The 23,006-nt window shown below is 38.8% G+C and overlaps 1 protein-coding gene across 3 annotated transcripts in view; it reads left to right on the plus strand.

Moving 5' to 3' along the window:
- Positions 1-18,386, plus strand: part of Rbpj (recombination signal binding protein for immunoglobulin kappa J region) — a 186,135-nt gene extending 167,749 nt beyond the window's left edge. For all 3 annotated transcript variants that reach the window (XM_076938502.1, XM_034508515.2, XM_034508517.2), the window contains exons 4-11: positions 3,423-3,588; positions 7,366-7,540; positions 10,430-10,567; positions 10,726-10,838; positions 12,275-12,415; positions 13,541-13,696; positions 14,076-14,179; positions 14,298-18,386. In XM_076938502.1, the coding sequence (XP_076794617.1) occupies positions 3,423-3,588; positions 7,366-7,540; positions 10,430-10,567; positions 10,726-10,838; positions 12,275-12,415; positions 13,541-13,696; positions 14,076-14,179; positions 14,298-14,613 (1,309 nt within the window). In that variant the 3' untranslated portion in view covers positions 14,614-18,386. The remainder of the gene's footprint in view (positions 1-3,422; positions 3,589-7,365; positions 7,541-10,429; positions 10,568-10,725; positions 10,839-12,274; positions 12,416-13,540; positions 13,697-14,075; positions 14,180-14,297) is intronic.
- The last annotated feature ends 4,620 nt before the right edge of the window (positions 18,387-23,006 follow it).

A 23,006-nucleotide genomic window follows, 5' to 3' on the forward strand; every position in this document is an offset into this window, starting at 1 on the left:
CTCTCTCTCTCTCTCTCTCTCTCTCTCTCTCTCTCTCTGTGTGTGTGTGTGTGTGTGTGTGTGTGTGTGTGTGTGTGTGTGTGATATTAATGTGCAGCATTGTCCCCTGGTTAGCAAACAGTTATATGAGAGGTGCTCTTGGGACAATTACTAAGTAGTTAAATACTTAGATTCCGATTCTAAAGTGTTAACTGGGATAACTGATGTGCCAGGAGCTCCCAGATGTTCCTTCAGTGGTGACAAGTTTGGATTTTGTCTAACCAAGCTTAATTGTCATACCAAGCTAAATAAAAGCCCCCTTTGAATCTATCTGGTTTTTTTTTCCATGTATGTTCACAGGATTTAGGGGAAAGGATTGTTAAATCATTCACTAAAATAATGACTAAATTTTGCAATGAGTAAAATCTTAAATGTGTACATGCCGCCACCAAGTGGGAGAGAATAGCATTGTTTGTCAGTTAAAAGATGCTGAAAAAGGAGAAAGAAAAAAGGCAACATGGTTTAATAGGACTGAGTAGCTGTAAGAGTCAGTTTCAAACACAGAAATGCATTTTAGTTGTTATTTGTTTAATTATTATATGGGGTTTTATTCCATAGACTATTGGAAAGTCTTATTCTTGAAAATTTTTCAAGGTAGAATCTTGATCAATGGTTGGTTGGTTGGTTTTGTTTGCTTTGGTCAGGATGTATCCCTATAACCTTGGCTGTGCTGTTCTGGAATTCACTGAATAGACTAGGCTGGCCTCAAACTCACAGAAATCTGTCTTCCTTGCCTGTGAGTGCTGGGTTTAAAGGCATGTACCACAAATGCCTGGTTTTGATCAGAGTTTTATATAGAGAACTTTTAGTCTGTTTGATTAATTTTATGCTGTTAATTTCCTGTGTTTTTTACTGCACTTCTATGAATATTCTAAATATACATTCCTTTGTCATTTCTGTGTGCATATAGCCTTCAGATGTGAAATAAAAGTACATTTTGATAATATATTCATTATTAATAATATCAAATCATTCAGATTTGGTAGTACCAATTCATCAAGTAGTTTTACTATTCAGTGTCCAATAAATACTAACATAGGATGCAGTTCTGATAGTATATCATCAGCCTAGGCACCTGAGATGTGCTGTGCTGTGCGGTTGGTAGCCACTGCCGTAAAAAGCCTGAAAGATCCCTGGTATAGAAGTAAACGGAACCAATTATAAAACATGCCCAGCCAGTGTAAGCATCTCTACAGATTTGGAGTGACATGGACCTGGGTCCAGTAACTGGGCTGTGACCTTGATATCCTAAGCCCCAAGTGTAAGTCTGCAAGCATGAAAGCTCCTCCTGTTTTGTGTTGCTTAATTAGGCATTATAGAAAACCACAGAGGCTTCCTGCTTCACTCCGCACTCTTTCCTCTCCAAGACACACTTGGGCTACTCACCCGTTTTTGCCCCCAACTTCCTCTCCATGGTTGATCCCCTTCTTCTAACCAGCCATTGCTTCTGTGCTTTGTCTTTTTTTTTTTTTTTTTAATCTTAAATGCTGCAAAGTTACCTCCCTAAGGAAATTTTTCCCTGGCTGCCTCAGGCAATCCGTATTTTAGCCACCCTGTCCTGGCTTTATTTTGTAAGTACTGGCTACTAGCTAACAGAGTATTTTTTATATTAACATTATACCCACCCCCCCACCCCCACCCCTAGAGTGTAAGTTCTGTAAGGATAGTGATTTTGTTGTTGTTTTGATTATTATATTTCTGGTACCTGGGGGGTATAATAAGTATTTGAAAAACTAATAAATACTGAATAATTTTAGCTCACTTCTTGTACATGTGTCAGTTACATAGAAAGTCACCTGATCAGAGTTGAGAAAAGAAGGTGCCAGTATATTTGGAGGCTGTTGAGTGCATGCTATCCTTGGTTTGCTGAAAAGGAAACAAACTGCTTACCTCCTCACAGACCCGAGATTATGCACAGGCACATATTTTATTTGTGTGCTTGTTTGCATAATTATTTACTTATTTATTTATCATTCAATCTCTATATAGTTCTGACTATCCTGGAACTCACTGTGGAGACCAGATTGGCCTCAAATTCACAGAGATCTACCTGCCTCTGTGTCTCAAATACTGGGATTAAATGTACCACTATGCTTAACAACACAATTTACTTAGTCTGAGTTTCAAGTAAAATTTGATTCCCTGTATCAGTTGACCAGAAGATGTCAGTGGCCAGTAGGAGGCCTGTGTGCTTGGGAAGGTGCTTTTTGGTACACAGAACAAATCTGTTAATGATCATGAGCTGAAGAAATACAGCATTTTGTTCTTGGATAGCTCAGCAGTGTAAGTTAGTACATCTCCACATGCTTGATCATCTTTCCCTGTTGCTTTGTTATGATTGGAACTTGGCACAGTAAGTTGATGATTGTTATGGTTAGGCTGTTAAGCTAATAGTAGGACTAGCAGAATTAAGAAACACCTTTCTGTATTTATAATTATACAAAAAGAAATTACCATGAGGGCCTTTTGTTTTAAGAAAGAAGAGAAGGATGTGTGTAAAAGATACACGTTAACTACATACGTGGTTCATCATTTATACTATTTGCCTGGTTACTAAGTCATTTGAGTTATCAGGCCTCTTTAAAAAGGGATAGGACACAAACATTTTAAGCTATGTACATATCAGTGGGTATCATTTGGCAAAGGTGTATTACATATCATTGGGCAAGTACATTCTGCCCTACATAAGAGATACATTTATAGTTCAGTTGTTAGGTTATGACAGAGTCTTCGTACGTGGAGAGAACTTGGAAGGTGCTTTTTGGTATACAGAAGAACAAATGTGTTAGTGATCATGAGCTGGAAAAATACAGTGTTTTGTTCTTTCAGTCCAAGATGTTTCTCAGTCCTGAAACCAGGTGTTCAGTGGCTAAGGTGCATAAAACATGGGCTCTTTTGTGGAACTCAGCAAGCAATCTGTCTTACCTGTTTCCTAAGTTGCCTTACTTGGGGTGTTACTTTAATGCTGTTTTCCAGGTAAATTGCCAAATAAAGTTAAATGTAATATAACAGGAATAGCATTAAAATTAATTAAGCTGTTATCTTGACTAGAACTTAGTAATCACAGATTCTGTAGTGGTCTATTATGTTTTCTGTTTTGTTTGCCAAATTCCAGTAGAATAGTTCAGAGCCTTGAGCTGTGAGATTTCAAAGTTCTGCTTAAGGCTGGACTAATCTAACTGATGATATAAGTTCTCATATTTTATTAGAACAGATAAGAAAGTCTTTATTTCAGTCCTTTTGACATGATGATTTGCTTTATGAATGACCAAAATGCTTTGTTAAGAACCAATTTAGTACATTGAAATATGATTTTGAATTCATATATCAAAAAATGGAAGTATGATCCTGAATTTAATTTTTTTCTGCCATTTTTTTTTCAGATTTTTTTGCCCTCCTCCTTGTGTGTATCTTATGGGCAGTGGTTGGAAGAAAAAAAAAGAACAAATGGAACGAGATGGTTGTTCTGAACAAGAGTCTCAACCCTGTGCATTTATTGGAATAGGAAATAGTGACCAAGAAATGCAGCAGCTGAACTTGGAAGGGAAGGTAAATTCAAAATATACATTCTGCATTCATTCTTGCAGTATTTATTTTAGGTTTTTTCACACCAGTGTTTATTGCACTTATTTTTTAAATGCTTTTAACAGCGACTGTTTAAATGTGTATATCAGAATCACAAGTATACCTTCAGGACAGCTGTGGCTTGGTGACTCTTTAGTTTGTGTGTTAGCATTTAAAGGCAGCACCAGGAGGTGTCTCGAGCTTCTGAGCTATCTTAGTTATAAGTCATGTTTTTATTGGGATACTAATCTTTCATTTTCTGCCCGGCAGTTTTCTCATACTCAGATAGTGATGAAAATGCATCTCTCAGCTTTGGTTTATTCTGTCCTATCTTCATCCCCTGCTAGGAAGTAGCTGCTGACACAGGATAGAGCATGGGTCTGGGTATAGTGGCCTTGGCTAACAACACCAGTCCAGAACACAAGTTACACAGAGAATGCTTTGTCTGCTGCCTGACAGTTCTGTGAATTTAGAAAGCAGTAACAGTATACTACTTTAGTTCAGGAGGACAGTTTGTTCATTTATTATACTTACTAATTCAGTATTTTCTTGTAATATTAAAGTTTCGAAAATAATTCTGATCTCATTGACTACCTAGCATCCAAAAGCTATTTTCTTATTTGGTAACTCTTAGTTGGCTTTTTTGATATTTATGTTTTGTATTTGGCACTAGGAGGAGTTTTGAGGGTGGTGAGCTAGGAGTTAGCATTCTTAATCACATCTAGTCATGTGTAAGAAAACCTTAAACCTAACCTTCAAATCTGGATCTTTGTCATTAGGTCTTTATAGTTTTTAGTCAATAACGTATGTTGACCATGGATTTTAGATAAGGCTTGGTGTAATATTTATTACAATAGTGAATGCTTGTTGTAAAAGAGAGTAGAGCGGTAAACCATTTTAAACTATGACCCTTGAATGGGTCAGTTTATTTTCCTGTTAAAATAATTCTGGAGTGACATACAGCACAGTACACATGTAGACATTCAGTTCTTTAATGATGGGCAGTTAATAATAGAAAGCTGCGGATCTAGTTACCGTTATGTGTGACTGTGTTGGCTGAACTTTATTCTCATTTTAACCAGTTCTAGCTTTCAGTCATTTACCTTTCAGTGAAGTAATACTACACCCAGTCAATAGCATCATTGATTGTTCCTCCCCGGTCCTGGTACTAAGCTCCTTAGGGGCTGTCTCCTAATGAAGCCCTTCCTTCTGTCCTGTGTTAAACCTAATGCATAAGTCCTGGATGTTGATAGGACACAAGTGCACATGTGCATGTGAGGAAGTAAAGGACTCCTCAAAGGAGTATGTTCTCCCTTCCAGCACGTAGGACCCGGGAGTGATCTGAAAGCTTGGCATCAAGTGTGCCTTCCACTGAGCTATTTCCCAGCCCTTGTTTTATATATATATATATATATATATATATATATATATATATATATATATATAGAGAGAGAGAGAGAGAGAGAGAGAGAGAGAGAGAGAGAGGAGCGAGCGAACAAGGGCTGGGAAATATATATATATATATATATATATATATATATATATATATATATATATATATGACAGTATTATCTTTTTCTTGATGCAGATAATACCCAATAACGTTGATGCTCAGAATTAACTGATCTGTTCTTAGGCCTTCCCATTAGGATATAGTTCCCTTGTGTAGTTACAATCTTAGTTTTGTTCTGTGACTGTCTGCTCTAGTACATTGACTTTATCCTGTGTTTCAAAGCAGAGCAGTCTAAGATTTGACCTTTAACTCGTGTTTAAAAACAATATGGTGGGCCTATCTATATGTGAATATATGCCATATCTAAGTGTGTGAGAGTACCGCCACTGCAAAGGACAGTTTACTGTATTTAGCTTTTATTGCTATTATCTTATTTTGCCACCTGCACAACAAGGCCTTTCAAAATTTAGAATGTTCAAGATCACATTTAAATTTTCTTAACATAACTTTGTTAGACAAACTATTGAGTAATTACTAACAGTCTGTATTGGTAAAATTCTAAGAACAAAGCCCTAGAGTTTACTAGCTACTTTCTAATGAGTGCTACTTGTTCTGCATTTTAAAAGGAACACACAGCAGAAGTAGTTACAATAAAATTTAGACATCATTTACCCTGTTTGGTAAAAGAGATCAGTATCTTGGTCCCTTAGTTCACAGTGATTAAGCAAATAAGGGGAGTTTAGAGCTGTTACCTACAGGGAAATTGTAGTATTTTAAACATTTTGGCAAATGCATGTTTTCTTTTATATCCTTAAACTTGATTCTTTTGGAGATTATATGAATAAACCCATTAAACAAAGTTTTATTTATTTTTAAAATAGTTCTTTAGTATATCCTTAAAAGAAAAATCCAGAATGCTTTATGTTCCCATTCAGTCTAATTGTTTTTCTTAGTTTTCTAAGTGCTTACCACAGCATTCAGCTATATAAACAGAAACACTCGATGACCTAATTTGAAACTGCAATCAAGAGGTTTGTTTACAGATTGTGTTAGCCTTACTACTTTTGTTGCAGATAGTCATCAGTTTTTAACTACAAAACTCAAATAATTGCTGTAACATTGAGAGGTGATTCTGTGAAACGTAAAACTATTTAAAACAAAGAAAATAAATATGGATCATAGGGTTTGGTTTTTTTTAAAGATTATTTATTTTAAGTATGAGTGCTCTATCTGCCTGTGCACCTGCATGCCAGAAGAGGGCATCAGATCACACTGTAGTGGTTGTGAGCCACCATGTGAGTGCTGGGGACTGAACTCACGGTAGGACCTCTGCAAGTAGACAGTGCTCTTAACTGCTTAGCCATTTCTCCAGCCTCAGGGTTTTGGTTTTTAAAGTAAATGTTGTAGTCATTTTTATATATAACTAAAACTCAAGGAATTCAAATTAATGCCTTTGCTGGTAAGCAACTTGTAGACACCTGGAAGGGTCTCAGCCTGTGTTGCTTGTTCTGTTGCCCTTTGTCCAGACAGACATTTATCCCCATTGATTCTTGCCCACAGTTACACTTGGGAAGACCAAGTACTGCTTTGTCCACAGCTGTCAGAGCTTGGCTTCTAGGTACTTGGATTTAGACAGTGCTCCCAACTGTGCTTTTCCTCTGTTCCCAGTACGAGGTAGACTTAGATTGTCTGGAAAAAAAAGTTAAGTTGAGGAACTAGAATAATAAATGTACTAGTTTTCTAACCACCCTAAGGGCAGCTTTATTATTGACTGCGATATTCAGCTCCCACAGTTGAACATTGAGGTCCAGATTCAGCACCAAAGTCCAACTTTCTGGACTAAATTTTCCCATCTTGGCACCTAAGGTGAGTGTGAGTTGCCATTGCAACTTTATCTTAGGAAGAGGTGACCTCGTGAGCCTGTCATCCATTCCCCATTGCTTGCTTTGAAAACATTTTAAAGCCGGGCAGTGGCGGCATATGTCTTTAATCCCAGCACTTGGGAGGCAGAGGCAGGTGGATTTCTGAGTTCGAGGCTAGCCTGGTCTACAGAGTGAGTTCCAGGACAGCCAGCGCTACACAGAGAAACCCTGTCTCGAAAAACCAAAAAAAAAAAAAAAAAAAAAAAAAGAAAGAAAGAAAGAAAGAATGAAAGAAAAAACGTTTTAAAGAAGATTTCTCTTAAAGATCAGTGTTAACAATTTAGTGGGTGATGCATCGGAGTGATATCATTCATGTCTGATCAGATGTAGCTAAGCCATTCTGAGCTGAAGGTTTCCCGCTGTTACCACTTTGTTTTTCTTCCACAGAACTACTGCACAGCCAAAACATTGTACATATCTGATTCAGACAAGAGGAAACATTTCATGTTGTCTGTAAAGATGTTCTATGGCAACAGTGATGACATTGGTGTGTTTCTCAGCAAACGGATAAAGGTCATCTCCAAACCTTCCAAAAAGAAGCAGTCATTGAAAAATGCTGACTGTACGTATGCTCACATTTCTTTCTTTCTTTATTTATTTATCATTTTATTTACATTTATTTATCACAGTTCTCACATTACATGAATGAAACAAACATGTTAAAATTTAAAGGTTGTTCTGTCAGTAGCCAGTTCATTGTTAACTACTAGTTTTTGGCCTTACTGTGTTTTAAATTTAAGTATAAATGGGTATTGTCTGACCTAATGAAGTGATTAAGTCTCAATTAGAGTGTTCTGAGAATCTCAGTTACTTTATTAGGATTAGAGTGGTTTCTTACTGTTCCCAGGGGCATTTGGGGAAAGGGTGGGGTGGGGTGGGGATTTGCTCCTTTTGTCAGAGAGACTAGGTAGGAAGATAATGCTTTGAGCCAGTGATGCTAAATGTCTTACAGTGCCCAAGATTCTAAAAGCATCAATCCTTTCAGAATGGCACAAATACCCACTTAAAAAAGCATTAGAGTGTGCTCTGGGAAACCAGGTAAGACACTAAACCAAATAGCTAAAGGGCTCCAAGGCAGAAACTGCTGCTTCATTGACAGATTGTTAAACTATCTAGGTTATGTACTGTCTGGGAGTCTACATTTCAACACACTTGAACTTACTTGGTTGTCTGGCTTTCTTCTCTTGAATAAACTTTGAAATATATATAAAAGGAAGAAGGCAGCCTGATGCAGTCATCTCCCCACCCGAGCAGTGTCATGGTTCTGTTCTGTGGTCTGCTGTCACCAGCCACACCTCTTCTCTTTCTAACCACTGCATGTGTGCATGACAGTTGCCAGCATCCTGCCCTTTCAACTCATTTCTTTAGTGGTGACTGTTAATGCATAGCTTTTGGGTTCTAAGCATCATATCTCACAAAGTTGACCTCCCTTTGGTGTTGTTTAATATTTATTCCATGAGTAGATTAATCATATTATCTCAGCAATGGCTTTTTTTATAATCACTGTAATGTTTTGTTTCATTTATAGATTATGTTCAAACATAAAATTAAATGAAACCTGTAAGTTTTAGTCTGTGATAGTTTTTCTATTCTTGTCTCCCTTTGATAACAGTTACTAGTTGAAGAAACTGGGTCATTTTAAATCTGGTGGAATTTCCATATTCTGATTTGACTGGTCCCATGTTTCTCTGCCTCAGTTTTTCCGTGGCCTGGTGACTAAAGATTTATAAAATGAGCCAGTCATTTTGCTGGTTAGAAATCATAGAGCATCTGGTTTTGTCTTTTGTCATGTTGAGACTGTAGTTAAGTGCAGCAGTTTGTTTAATTTACTCCTAAGGCTCCCGAGCAACTTGTAAACCAGTGTTTGTGACTGTGATTAAGGTACACACAGAACTGAGTTTCTACTTCTGTTTCTAATTTCCACATTGTAGACAAAGGGTTTATCAATGAAGAATTCAACATACAACTACTTGATTTAAGTGTAGCCAACATGCAGGTTAGATAAACAATCGATTGGTTACTAATTTGCAGAATAATATTTGTATTATTATAATTTGCATTATTATAATTTGAAGAATAATATTTGTATTGTATAAATCAGTAGTATTTGATAGTGACCAGTGATGTTAGAAAAAGTCATTTCTTAGCCTTTATAGTCAACTGTATTAACTTGTGTACTTTTATGACATGCATGCACATAGATACAGACACATCATACACAAACACATTTTTCCACTCAGTCTTTATTCATGTATATTTAATACTATAGGAGAAAAGCAAACAGAATTACGCAATAAATGGAAACCCTAACTTGAGTAGTGACCCTAGTTCCGACCAGTCATACTTCGTCATAAGCTATTCTTCATAACAGTCTGCTTGATTTGTACTCATTTTTAGTTTGATGTAATACCAGACATTTTGCATCATATGTGAATACTATTGTGTTTCTATAATAAAAAATGAAATGGGAGTCTCTTATTTTTTTAATTCTTTGATTTTATTTATTTGATTTTATTATTTGATTTTATTATTTGATTTTATTTAGTTCTTTGATTTTGTTTGTATTGATAGTTTATAATGCAAAGAACTTGTTGCCTTTTTAGGACACTTTCTTATGTAGATTTATTTTTCACATTTAAAGTACATCTTTATTTTAAAATTTTATAAATTATAAGACAAACATTATTTTTCATATAATGCAATATTGTGTGGCATTTGGAAGATAGCAAAATTCCCTAAAATAATAATGCAGTGGCACTGGCTGTCTGCTTTGGTAAATATCCTTCTAGAGAGACCTTTCTATACATATTTCACAGGATTAGGTGACAGCACGTGGGAGCATTCTTGCACTGTTGCTTAGTAGGACCACAGTGTATAGTGTGTCTCATAGTTGACCTTTCCATTCAGTAATATCACAGGAATTTATGCATACATAATTTAAATGGTTGAGTGTTAACTTTAATCAAGTATCTAGCATTAAACGTTTTGTTTTTTAAGGTAATTTTTCATCTAATAATCATCACTACATTACATGTCCTGTGTCGATCTCTGAGTGAGATGTTGACATCTGGGAAGGCTGGGTGATGAGTACAAGAAAGTTCTTTGTATTATTTTTCTTTTAACTTATGCCTTTTGGAAAGTCTAAACTAACTTAGAATGAAATTAATTAAAAATTACTAAAACTAGTAAAAAAATTTAAAACCCCTTTTTATGCCATTTTCTTGATAATATTGTAAAGAGATAGGCCTTGGTTTTTTATTTTTTAATTTTTTTTACTATCCTCTGTCTTGGAAGGTTAAAATGCCACCAGAATCTGTTTGTTATGTGCATTATTGGTAAAAAAAAAAAAAAAAAAAAAAAAAAAAAAAAATTATAATTTGCCAAGCAAAAGTCCCTTCTTTTGTGAACTCCTTCCTCACCCATTTAAATAGGAATCCTCCTATCTTTGCAGTGTGCATTGCCTCAGGAACAAAGGTGGCGTTGTTTAATCGACTCCGATCTCAGACGGTCAGTACCAGATACCTACATGTAGAAGGAGGAAATTTCCATGCTAGTTCACAACAGTGGGGAGCATTTTACATTCATCTCTGTGAGTATAAAGTGTACATTTGGTATTTTTAGTATGAAAATAATATATTCTCCTTCTTAGGGTAATAAAACACACGACTATATTAAGTTGTGATTTTCTTAAGCATATACTAAATTTTAAAGGATAACAATTTGGTCTGTTTTCCGCACCCACTATAGTGGACGATGATGAATCGGAAGGGGAGGAGTTCACAGTTAGAGATGGTTACATCCATTACGGACAGACTGTCAAGCTGGTGTGCTCAGTCACTGGCATGGCCCTCCCAAGATTGGTAAGACTTGACTACATTCATGAATATGAGATAAAAACAATCAAGGAAAGGTAGAAAAATGTAGCTCAGTTTTTATGCTTTTTAATGTGAAAGTGCAATGTCCCTCTTCTTCCTATTAGTTATTGGCTCAATCCAGAAGTGCTCCTAAAGAGTTAGTCTGTGTTACAGGCCAACTGCTGATGCCACCCTCCTACACTCTTTTAATGAATTTGGTGTGGAATTCTTTTTTGGTTGTATATTTGTCATTTGTTTCTTTATGATGATGCAGATAATAAGCTGTATTTTTTTAATGTGTGTTACCTGCTATATCTGAATATAAGACCAAGCTTTCTTTCTTTTCTTTTTTTTGTTTTTTTTGTTTGGTTTTGGTTTTTGGTTTTTTCGAGACAGGGTTTCTCTGTGTAGCCCTGGCTGTCCTGGAACTCACTCTGTAGACCAGGCTGGCCTCGAACTCAGAAATCTGCCTGCCTCTGCCTCGCAAGTGCTGGGATTAAAGGCGTGTGCCACCACCGCCCGGCAAGACCAGGCTTTCAATAGCCTAGAAATACAGTCATCATTCTATTATATAACTTGAATAAGACGTTTGTTTACAGTTAGGTAGGCGCATTGGTATTTCTTACTTTAGAAACAGTGCGCAGGATGGTCCTTCTTGTTCATCAGGTAGTGAAATGCTGAGGCCTTATTTTTCCCTTAAGTTGAAAAAGTTTCAAACTGTGCTTTTCATAAGGTAAGGTTAAGTTACATACTCTATCATAATGGAAATGTGACTAGGTGTGACATGTCGAGGGCACTGTAAAGGTCTGTGAGAGCAGACGTGGCTCCAGGAAGAATATCCACGTCAGGCACCTCCCAAGCTGTGAAGTACTGCAGAGAAGAGATGCACGTTGGTCTTGACATGCATTACTCTGTAGTTGAATCCCACTGTAATCTCCTCTCTGACTAGCACACTCAATAGCTACCTACTGTGGATATTTCCCTATGATATTTAATTTGTATATTAACAAAAAGGTCTTCAGAACCCGCCAATCAAAATACTTCTGTTCATTAGCAGCATTCGCAACACTAAACAATTTATTAGAAATACAGAGTATCAAGCCTCAAACAAATCATGGTGGGTAAGGCATTTTTAGTCAAGAACTCAACAGTTCTTGTATGCATTGATAGTTAAAAAGCACTAGTCTAGACAACAAATGACTGCCTGCCTATTTTTTTAAGTGTATTCTTTGAAGGGGTATTATAATACTTTTATACATGTAATGCACGTTTATAAAATGTAGAAAGGCTTTTATTTCTAACATTGTTTATAAATGTTTCTTAATGTGTAGGTATAGGACAAATGACCACTGTGTTCTTATGTAGTATATACTATGGACTGTAACAGTGTACAAAATAAAGACTGCATGTGGATGACTGACTTTTAAATTGTTGAAATACAGATAATTAGGAAAGTTGATAAGCAGACAGCATTACTGGATGCAGACGACCCTGTATCACAACTCCACAAATGTGCATTTTACCTTAAGGATACAGAAAGAATGTACCTGTGCCTTTCTCAAGAGAGAATAATCCAATTTCAGGTATGTTATAAAATGACCACTGAAATCCAAACTATACATATAGGACTGGGGTTGCTGCTCATCGACGAGGGCCTGCATGGCCCTCCACTCAGTTCATAGCATTGTAGAATAATAATGATGGATGAAAGTGTACTGAAGACTAATGGATTGTCAGTTTACAGAGACATACTTCTCATTGGCTGCTAAGTATAACCACATACAGGAAGCTGGGTTCATATGTTAACTTAGGTTCATTGGTTCTTAACACACTGCCCTCAAGCATGCCCATGATCCTGCCTCAAAGAACTCAAGACTGAGAGTATTTTTAGAGAAGTTGTTTACAGCAAGTTCCAGGATTTAATCTGGCATTCCAAGAGCCTTGGAATACAGTGGAGCACTGGTATTCAGTGATTCCTCCAAAATGATGTGTGTGTATGTGTGTGTGTATATATATATATATATATATATATATATATATATATATATATATATATATATATATATATATATATATATATATATAAAAATAATAGAAAAAGCATTCAACAAGAGGGTTCAAGTCTTCATCCGCTTACAGTTGGGGTCCCCCAGTAGTAACACTGACATGATTTAAGTGCTAATTTTCAACTATTTTACTCAGATACTTTGACGAGGACATTTATGACATGGATAGGATTGCTGTGGGTTCATGCTGAACTCCTTTATAAGCTGCTATTGGAGATGCATGGCTATACCATACTAGTAACTAGACCCCAGGGCAGAGTTTGAGGCAGCCGCTTCAGCCTTTGTTTCCTCCCAGAAGTTCCTACTAGTTCTGCAGACTTGTAGGTCTCTGGTGATTCTCTTTCTTAGTGAGTCCACTCCATTCCACATTACCTGCTGATGAAGTATAGCCATGAGTGATGGCTGCGAGGTGACTGAGTGACTCACTGAATGAAGTGTTTCTATTCTAGCAGAAACTACCTCCTGTGGGCTTCCTATCAGTATCCCATTTCCATTCGGATAGGGATTAAGCATATTAGGATGCTCCCAGATTGTTCTAAGTTCTCTCCTTGTTGATTCAAGTAGGTGAATGCTACTTGGTAAATTCTCTTGTGCTACGATGTTTATAAAACTCAATATATGGACATTTGTTTTTTTTTTAAGGCCACTCCATGTCCAAAAGAACAAAACAAAGAAATGATAAACGACGGCGCTTCCTGGACAATCATCAGCACAGACAAGGCCGAGTACACGTTCTACGAGGGAATGGGCCCTGTCCTTGCCCCAGTCACTCCTGTGCCTGTCGTAGAAAGTCTTCAGGTGAGATTGTTTAGTTGGGAGGTGACTTTAGTTTTTATTGCTGTTCTTAGCTATAACTTGCCATAAACTTACTTTCTGTCATACTGATTTTTTTTTTTTTTTTTGGTAAATGTTATGATTTGGGGTTCTTATGTACTATTGATAGATGATAGAAAATAAAAATAGAAGCAGCATGTTTACATTGAAGGAAGCTTAAATCACAGTGAATGTTATCTTGAAATAGCTTCAGCTAGCTTTGTAGTCATGCCATTTAACAGAGATGTTTTATAAATCTGAACTTGTGTACTTTGATGAAAATGAAAGCAAGTATATAACCCAAGCTGTGTTCTTCAGTGAAGAGTGAAAAACTGTCTTAATGTGTGGTTTCTCTAAATTGCAGTTGAATGGCGGCGGGGACGTAGCAATGCTTGAACTTACCGGACAAAACTTTACTCCAAATTTACGAGTGTGGTTTGGGGATGTAGAAGCCGAAACAATGTACAGGTACTGATGGAGCTGTTCTGTCACCCAGGGGTTGGGAGGGTGTAGACACCCAAGACTGTCAATGCCGAGCTATGTTTGCTTTGAAAATGCTTCTGAGTGGTGTGTATTTTCTCTTCAGATGTGGAGAGAGCATGCTCTGTGTGGTCCCAGACATTTCTGCATTCCGAGAAGGTTGGAGATGGGTCCGGCAGCCAGTCCAGGTTCCAGTAACTTTGGTCCGGAATGATGGAATCATTTACTCCACCAGCCTTACCTTTACCTACACACCAGAACCAGGGCCCAGGCCACACTGCAGCGCAGCAGGAGCAATTCTCAGAGCCAGCTCCAGCCAAGTGCCCACCAGTGAGTCACACACAAACAGCGAGGGGAGTTACACAAATGCCAGCACAAATTCCACCAGTGTCACATCGTCCACAGCAACCGTGGTGTCCTAACTACCGGTTTTGCTGGGACTTAAACTGACTTGAATGCGGCAGAAGTTGACAGAAAAAGGCAAGGATAAAGTGAACAGTCTTTGTGGTTTCTGGGGAGACGTTTCATACCAGGTGATCTATTCAAAACTGCAAGTGCAGACGTGAGATGCAGGAGCAACAGTGAGATGAACAACAGCAAAATGTACAGGCTGTTGGAAATCCAGGTTTTCAGCTGTCTCTCACACACCCTTTTTGGTTGCTTTTGGTTTGGTTTTGATTTAATGGTCAAGAAATAGATTTGTGGCTGGAGTACAGGTTACACTAGAAGACACAAACCTAACGTAGTTTTTATGGACCAAGGGACTTGCATAAGCTTTAGTAAAGGTACATTTTCACCATGCCTTTTTTATATCACAGGACGTAGTACACCTTGTTACCAAACAGGTTGCGCTCCCCACCCTTTGAGGGTTGGCTCTAAAGTACATTCAGGTTCAAGCCTGACCATGCTTGTTCAATCTGAGTACCGAACACTTCCAGGTTCTTTTGGTCTAAGGCTGGAACTTTTTTTAAGCTGAAGTCTTAATGACTTTTTCATAAGTTGGAATTATTTTGATTTTAGCAAGTCAAATTTTGTAAAGGCCTGCATATTTTTTTTAAGATTATATGAAGTCTGCAAAAGCTTTAAAAATGCCTCTGCCTTGCCTGCAATACATGCAATGTATGTTAACTTAGTCTGTTCTCAGATACTGTTGGTAGTTATTTCTGTGTTTTCCCTTTTTTAAAGAAATGTATTTATAGTGGTAATCTAAGAGATGCTAATAGCTCGGTGTGGCCATTTAGTCGTTTCCGAGTTCATGGCACTGAACACCACCATTTGAAGGCTGTGTGCCTCTGCCTGTTCATCAGTTCATCTGTGTTCCAGGATTTGTTCAGGTTTCCCCTTTCCCCAAATCTTGTACATAACTTGTATTATGTGTAAGTTAAACATTTTATCTTTACTTGGAATGTTCCCAGTGATTACATTTAACAGAGTGTTTCCCACCTTGTTGGCAAATGACAAAAAATATCATGAGAATTATTTGCTACCAAGATGGTACCCTTAGGGTAAAATGAGGAAAGTCTCTGCAGGATGATTTATTGTATTTTTTTTAGCCTAGCCAGAACATCATTATAATTTTAAACATAAGACCATAAGATGGCTTTTATTAGATGATAACTAAATAAACTGAACTAAGTAGCCAGAAGACAGTACCTTAGAGACAGATAGTTGTAAGTTTATAAAAATACAAATGTAACTTATATTTTCATTTTCCTCTTTGCCCCTTTGTTTATTTTTTCCCAGTAGAAATGTTCTGTCCAATTTTATTTTCCTTTTTAGTTAAGCTTTGCTTGCATTCAGGCTTGTGTGTCAGCCTGTGTGCTAACATTGTCAGTTTTATTTTCTTTCCATCCCTGCACTTTGGTAATGCCCTGTTCAGTTTCTTGGGAATTGCAGCAGACTCATTGGGCTACATTTAGTGTAAGAACCACATAAGTGATGTCAAAGGACACAGTCTAGTGATGCCGTCACCTTGAGTAAAAACTACCTCTAGATTGTGGTAAGCTTTTACTGTTCCTTAAAACAGAGCCACTAGTACCTTACAAATGCAGACTGTAATTTCTATGGCATTTCTTGGTGTCTTTCTGGCTCTCTGGGCTTCTGAAAGTTTTCTCATAGACCCTTAGACTCCTCTGTCAGGACCACTGCTCTCCAGCTTTGCTGCTTTCCCTCGCCAGCTCATAGACTGTACCACTGTAAACACCACTCCGAACATCTTATATGGCCTCCACCTTGGTTTGTCAAGGAGAAGGCCACCTGTAAAACATTTGGTGGTGACAGCCTTCTTATTCTCCCCCTGCTTGCGCTGTATTAACTGTGGTAGCCGACTCTCTTCAGATCAGCTGCAGTCCACCGCTTCCCGCCTCACCCCTCCAGGCTGTCTCAGTTGTCCAGGGCAGAGCTCATTGTGGCCTTACCTATCTTTGCAGTAACTGTTCACTGTTTTCCTTCAAATCTGTTTTCTTTCCAAGCACCACTCCTCAGTTGCGTTGGAAGCAGGACCCTGCAATCTGTTCACAGCCTGAGCAGTTTGCAGGGCCACTGTGCTTTCTGAGGTCCTAGATTTAGGATTTAGTAAAGTCGTTAACTGAGAACAGATGAGATGCTTTTGAAGAACAAACTATTCCTTACCAAGCTTTGTAGCTTAAAATAAGTTTTCAAGTTCATGGCTTTATTAAAATGAACTTTGAATTTTTAAGATGCTTATATCTCATTTCGGTTCTTTTGTTTATTTTAGTAAGAATTGAAACGATTAGACTATAAGTCGTTTTTCTGTTTTGTTTGTTTTTTACAAAGTTCAAGAATGTAACAATAAAGGCATTTTCTTATGGTTCTATGTCAGACTCCTACCACAGAATAGTGTGAACAGACATGTCTGTTTTACCATGTTATTGATAGTTCTTTTGTCAGCTGCTCTTATTAAAAGTCCTTTTTGTGGATTTGTAAATCAATTTCAATATATGATGTACAGGAGTCTTGTCCCCAGTTACTGTGGAATGTTCTCTCCCTGTTGTTGCTGTCACAGATATGTGTCCTTTACCCTCTTATCTTCTTAGAATGGGGAATTCTTCAGTTGCAATGTGTGGATATGTTTTTCCATTCTGTTTAGAGTGAGTCTACACAGCTTCTTAAAACATGTCTAAATGCAGAATCTAAGACCCATCATGTATTTTATTTAGCTCTTTGAATTTGTCAAGAGAATGGAAGGCCAGCCAAAAACTGAAAATGTGGGATGCTCTTTGTACAATTGCAGAGCCGAACACTAGTGGGGTCTTGAACTTGCTGCTGACTGCTCTTAAACTGTGGCAACTTCCTTGTGTACAGTTAACTAATAGATCTGGCTATCATTCTCCTGCCATCATCAACCGTGACAGTTTCGTTTCTTTTCTGTGTGGTGCTGGGGTCAGATCCAAGGCCTCAAGCTTATTTGCTAAGGCTTGTTTGTTTGCTTTTTCATGAGACAAGGGTCTCACCCATGTAGCCCCTCAGGGCATTTTTGAAAGTCCCTGCCTTAGCCTCCAGGTCCTGGGGTGGCAGGTATGGCAGGGTGCCAGGACTGCTTTTATTGGTCTTTGTCCAGCCATAGAAATTCCAATGCAATTTTTAATAATCCACTAGTCATTTAATCAAAATCTTTTTTGTGGGGAGAGATTCCTGTTTAAAAGAAAATGTTATTTGATTATTAACCAAGTTAACAGAAATTGTTTTCCAAAGCAGCTGTGTTTCTGGTGAGTACTGAACAAATGTGTGATTTTTCTGTGTCACTTTTGATTTTTTTTTTTCAAGCACTGTTACTTGGGATGGATAGTTAGAAACATAATATTTTAGTGTTTCTACTTAACCCTTTCAGGATTGAGCTGTATTGCTTTCTATCTATTAATTTCTCCCTGTGTCGTGATAAATGTTTGCCAGCGTTCAGTACTGTGTCAGTCCAAATGTAGGTTTATGTGAAAGCTCAGTTTTAGCTTATTTCTTGTACCTTGCAGCATGCTCTACACATTGAGTCCCTAAGGGGTTTACTTTACAAACTGTGCGCCTGTAAGGGTTATTAGCAATAAGATAGAAAATTGAGCAAGTTTATACCATTAATTTTGTAGAAAAAGGAATCTGCTCAATTCCATATTTCATCCATGAAAACTCTGCAATACGGGCAGTTTCTAGGAATAAATAAAAAGGAAATGTAAACCATTGTAAATGTCTTCTGTGGGATGTGCCTGATGCATGTGTCATCGTCTCTGATTTCACATACTTCATAAAGATCAAATTAAATTCTATATTATAGTTTGTGGACTAGAATTTTACCTTGTGTTTTACATGACACTGAAGTAATGATTATGCTAAATCTTTAGTGTTTTTTAAAATGATTTTTCTTTACTGTGTTAATGATTGGGAGTTGACATCTCCCCAGCCAACCCCAACAAAGCTGGAGACTGCTTTCTAGCGAAGGCTTGCTCTTCTAGTACAGGGTTGTCTTTTTGTCTAGAACACCAAAGGATAAACATAACAGCAGTTTATACCTTTGGGGGACTCCCAAAATAGGGCTGATTATACTTCATGTAATATTAAGACAAATATAAAAGAAGAAATTATACAGTGTCATGTGCCTCTGGCTACAGCAGTGCAGAAGGCAAGCCGCGTTACTTTCCACATACAATAACATGAGTCACAGAGGGGAGTCTCAACAAATAGACAAACACCATATAAATGTACACCACAAAAGAGTTCCTTAAAAGTTTAGTATAGAAAACAGCGGATAGATAAAGAGATATGACACTGTTACAGAAAAATGTTCACAAGGTGACTGACTCACCCCAACCTGGGCTGGCACCTAGGGCAGAGTCGAGAGCTGTGAGAAGAAGCCCAGGTTCCCTGCTGGATTTTGCTGCAGCACACAAGACTCTTGGGCTAGGGGCAGGATCACTGATCTTTCTGAAGTAGAAGTACTCAATACAGACTGAGGTGCTGCTATGTCTGTGGAGATAGGAAACATGCCAGATCTTGGTTTCTTAACCAGCTAAGCTCTTAATCAGCTAAGCTGTAAAACATGAAAAGGTTTGATAAGTAACGTGCGTGCTAAATGCAAATAGGTTATTATGCCGCTGTTGGGATTAGTGTTGGCCTTTGGGAAGTGACAAATCCAGTGCTCTGTGAACATTTATTGCAAATATGAGTGGGAGGCAGGTTCAGCATTGATGTCTTTCTGGCTCAATGATTTTGGCCTGTGTTTATCACCCGCTATGCACCCAGGCATCTTTTTTAGTAGTGCTGGGCCAATTACAGTGCTTTCTTGAACTGGTTTCTCCTGTCACAAATTCTCAACCTGGTGTATATCATTTCAGAGACATAGTGACGTTTGGGGAAATAATTAGAGCTTTGAGGACAATTGGCATTGAGACAGACGCTCTGGCTACTCTTGGGACTTCCTGTCCTGAGAGAGCACTGCCAGTTCAGGAGTTATGAGTATACTGGTGGCTAATAGAGTCCAAAGGAAACACATGGTGTGCTCCTTGGGAAGAGCTTCAACAAAAGGAAAGGGGGAAATGTATTTACCTACAAGCATGGGTATTCATTTTTTCCTCTCTTGATATATTTTGTTTGGGAGTCTCATGTAGCCTGGACTAGTTTCAAATGTACTGTGTAGTTGAGGATGGCTTGAACATCCAACCCTTCTGCCAAGTGTGTAATATTATGGGCATGTGCTACCATGCCTGGCTTCCATAGATTTACCTTCTAGTAACCAGGAAGTTAGACTTGGTTAGGATAAGACTGGGATCTTTAATGCTCTATAATGTTCAGGCCCCGAGCTCAGCTAGGGTTCAGTCACCACCAGAAGCTGCAAGAGTACTGCTGCCATGGCAGATTCTGAGTGACATAGACAGCTGTGACATCAGCTGAGTAGCAGTGTTGGAGAGTGGTTCTCACAGCTTGGAAGTGAAAAAATCTAAGCTCAAGGAGCCAGCGCAGTGGATTCTGGTGAGGGTTTTGTTCTGGCTTGCAGATAATCCACTTTGACAGTGCTGTCACAGAAGAGAACAGTCATTGGCACCCCCATGGGGTCTCATTTAACTATAATTTCTTCTGAAGACTCTTGCCTCCAGATACACATTTAGCTGTTTAAATAAATTATCTGCCTGCTGAGCCTGCTGATGCCATTTGTTTCCTGAGTTTTAAATCCCGGTGATGTTTCTCATAGTGCTTTAAGATGATGTGTGATCTTGAGCCCAAAGGACACGCAGGGGTGCAGCAGTGAGGGGGAAGGGCAGGGATGCAGCTCCATAGTAGAGTGCTTCCCTAGTGTGCTTGGTCCCTGACACACTCTAGCACATAGGGGAAAATCTTGGCAGGATAGGTCACATTAATGACCACTTGTAAACTGTGAAGTCACCTTCAACCAGCTCTATGCCGGAATGCCTGTTTTAGAGAGGAGACTACCTGGGGACTCTTAGGAACTCTGCTCAAGGTCAGATTGAAGTTAGCTGTGGTGTCAGGCTTGCATCAAGATCTTCAGAGACACCCTTGTAAGTAACACACTAGGTTTTCCCATCATAACTGTCAGAGCTAGGGACCTCGGGCTTGGCCCCAGATGGTCTTGTGGCGAGTTATGACTTCCTTATGGAGATCTGTTCTGTTTGAGCCTTCACATCTCACAGGTGAGGGAACTGACCTAAAGAAGCTGAAGTGTGCTTCATCATTGCAGATTCAGAACTGCGTTGTAAACAAAAAGCGCTAGTCAGTTGTGGTGTCCTGGCCCGTTAATATTTAGTCCCCTGTCCATATCCACAAATGCATTAGAGAGGCTGGTCTTGGGCATTCTCTGTCCTCAGAGGATAGCAAGCATTCGTCAGAAAACAGATGCCAACTCAAGGTAGGTGTCCTAAGTTTCTGCACTTCATGTTAGCTTTAGGAAAACCAGGACTCAGTGAGCCAGAGTATGAAGTAATATCACCTGTGTGCTCGAGAAAAACAAAACCCTACCATTCTGCTATTGTTTATTTTCTACCGTTCATCCAACATAGTGCCACTCTAAACTGAGCTTGACGGTGGTGGAGGAGGTTGAGTGTGGTGTGGTCACTAGGAGAGAGAATACACTGAAGACTTAGCTCTGTTCTTGGCCTGTCCTCAGTCCGTGCTCTAACCTCAGCCTAGAACCTCCTCTGGCTGTTGGGTTCAAGACTCTGTTTGACTTATAAAGCAGTGTGACTTCATAGCTCAGGACAGATGTCTGCTTCTCCCCACCCCCAGCTATAAGAAAAGAATGATATTTGGTTTTGCATGCACTAGTACAGATTTTAAAAAGTGACCTCTCAGGATTCACTAATGCAGGTAGAGAAATGGGGTGAATGAACCACCAGGAGCTGATTGGTTACTTTCAGAGGCTAGAGTTTCCAGAAGGTGTAGGAAGAGCACTGAAGTTGCTGAGAGACTGAGTGTCCTTCAAGTTCAAGTTCTTGAAATCCAGTAGACCAGATAGCCTGAGGAAAGGACGCACATGCTGAAACAATCCCCATGCCTTCCAGCTGTCTCCAGAAATGTCCCTTCTACAGGGCAAGCCCTTGGCGCCTCTGACATGCATTTCTCCCCATTGTAGCTGATAGATGCAACCATTGAGTGACTAGCCAGGAAAAAACTTGGGAAGTCACATTGGTCTTGTTTTTGACAGATGAACTGGACTCAGAAACATGTCATAAGAAAAATGAATGACGGGGGCTGGAGAAATGGCTCAGTGGTTAAGAGCTCTGACTGCTCTTCCAGAGGTCCTGAGTTCAATTCTTAGCAACCACATAGTGGTTCACAACCATCTGTAATGGGTTCTGGTGTGTCTAAAGACAGCTCCAATGTGTTCATATGAATGAAATAAATAAATCTTTAAAAAAAAAAGAAGCAGCAGCATGAACAACAACGGAGAGCCACCATCCCAATTACAAACCTCTGTCTGAGGCTCTGCCGCCGTTTCTAGGGAGGACTCTTACTGTATAAAATTATGTAGTAAGACTCCTGGTTTCTACCATTTACACAGCATAAATGGCTATTTGTAGAACTGGCTTGTTTCTAAGCAGTACCACCACCAGGTCCTTCAGATCTAACCAGCAGTACAATAGATCCTCGATTGACATGGTGGTTTGTCTCCTGGGGAAACAGGCAAAGCATTTCTACTGGGAAAAGACAGTATATAGCTTAAGTGCTGCAGTCACTTATGGGGTATAAAGGAGAAATGATAAAGTTGTACTATCAAAGGTCTTCCAGGGGTCAGAGAGAAGGCTCAGGGGTTAAGAACACTGGCTGTTCTTCCAGAGGTCCTGAGTTCAGTTCAATTCCCAGCAACCACATGGTGGTTCACAACCATCTGTAATGAGATCTGATAGCCTCTTCTGATTTGCAGGCATACACATAGGCAGAATACTATATTCATAATAAATAAATCTCTAAAAAGGAAAAAGAAGAAGAAGAAGTCTTCTCGCACCTTGGAAGATGTGGCTGAGAATTACTGTTATCTGCTGGTGTGATGATAAGGAGAAGATGGGAGAAACCAGGAGTTTCTGAGTGAGAGTAGTAAGTGCAGAGCAGGTGGGGCAACAGCAGGAACCAAGACTTGCAGTTAACTCACAAGGCAGGTCAGTTTGAGCTGTGATGTCTGCTGGCATGCACACTAGGAGGTGGTCACCTTGGGACAGTGTTTGGAGCCATAATTCTGATGGGACTGGAAAAAGAGGTTCTAGTTTGAGCCCTGCATTGCCTGGCGGAGACTTCTGCAGCGTGTGTAAAGGAGTCTCCAGGATGGGGCAGTTCAGTGCAGGTTCTCAGCACTGGAACCTAT

The sequence above is a fragment of the Arvicanthis niloticus genome, chromosome 7 (assembly GCF_011762505.2).
Source record: "Arvicanthis niloticus isolate mArvNil1 chromosome 7, mArvNil1.pat.X, whole genome shotgun sequence".
Lineage (NCBI taxonomy): Eukaryota > Metazoa > Chordata > Mammalia > Rodentia > Muridae > Arvicanthis > Arvicanthis niloticus.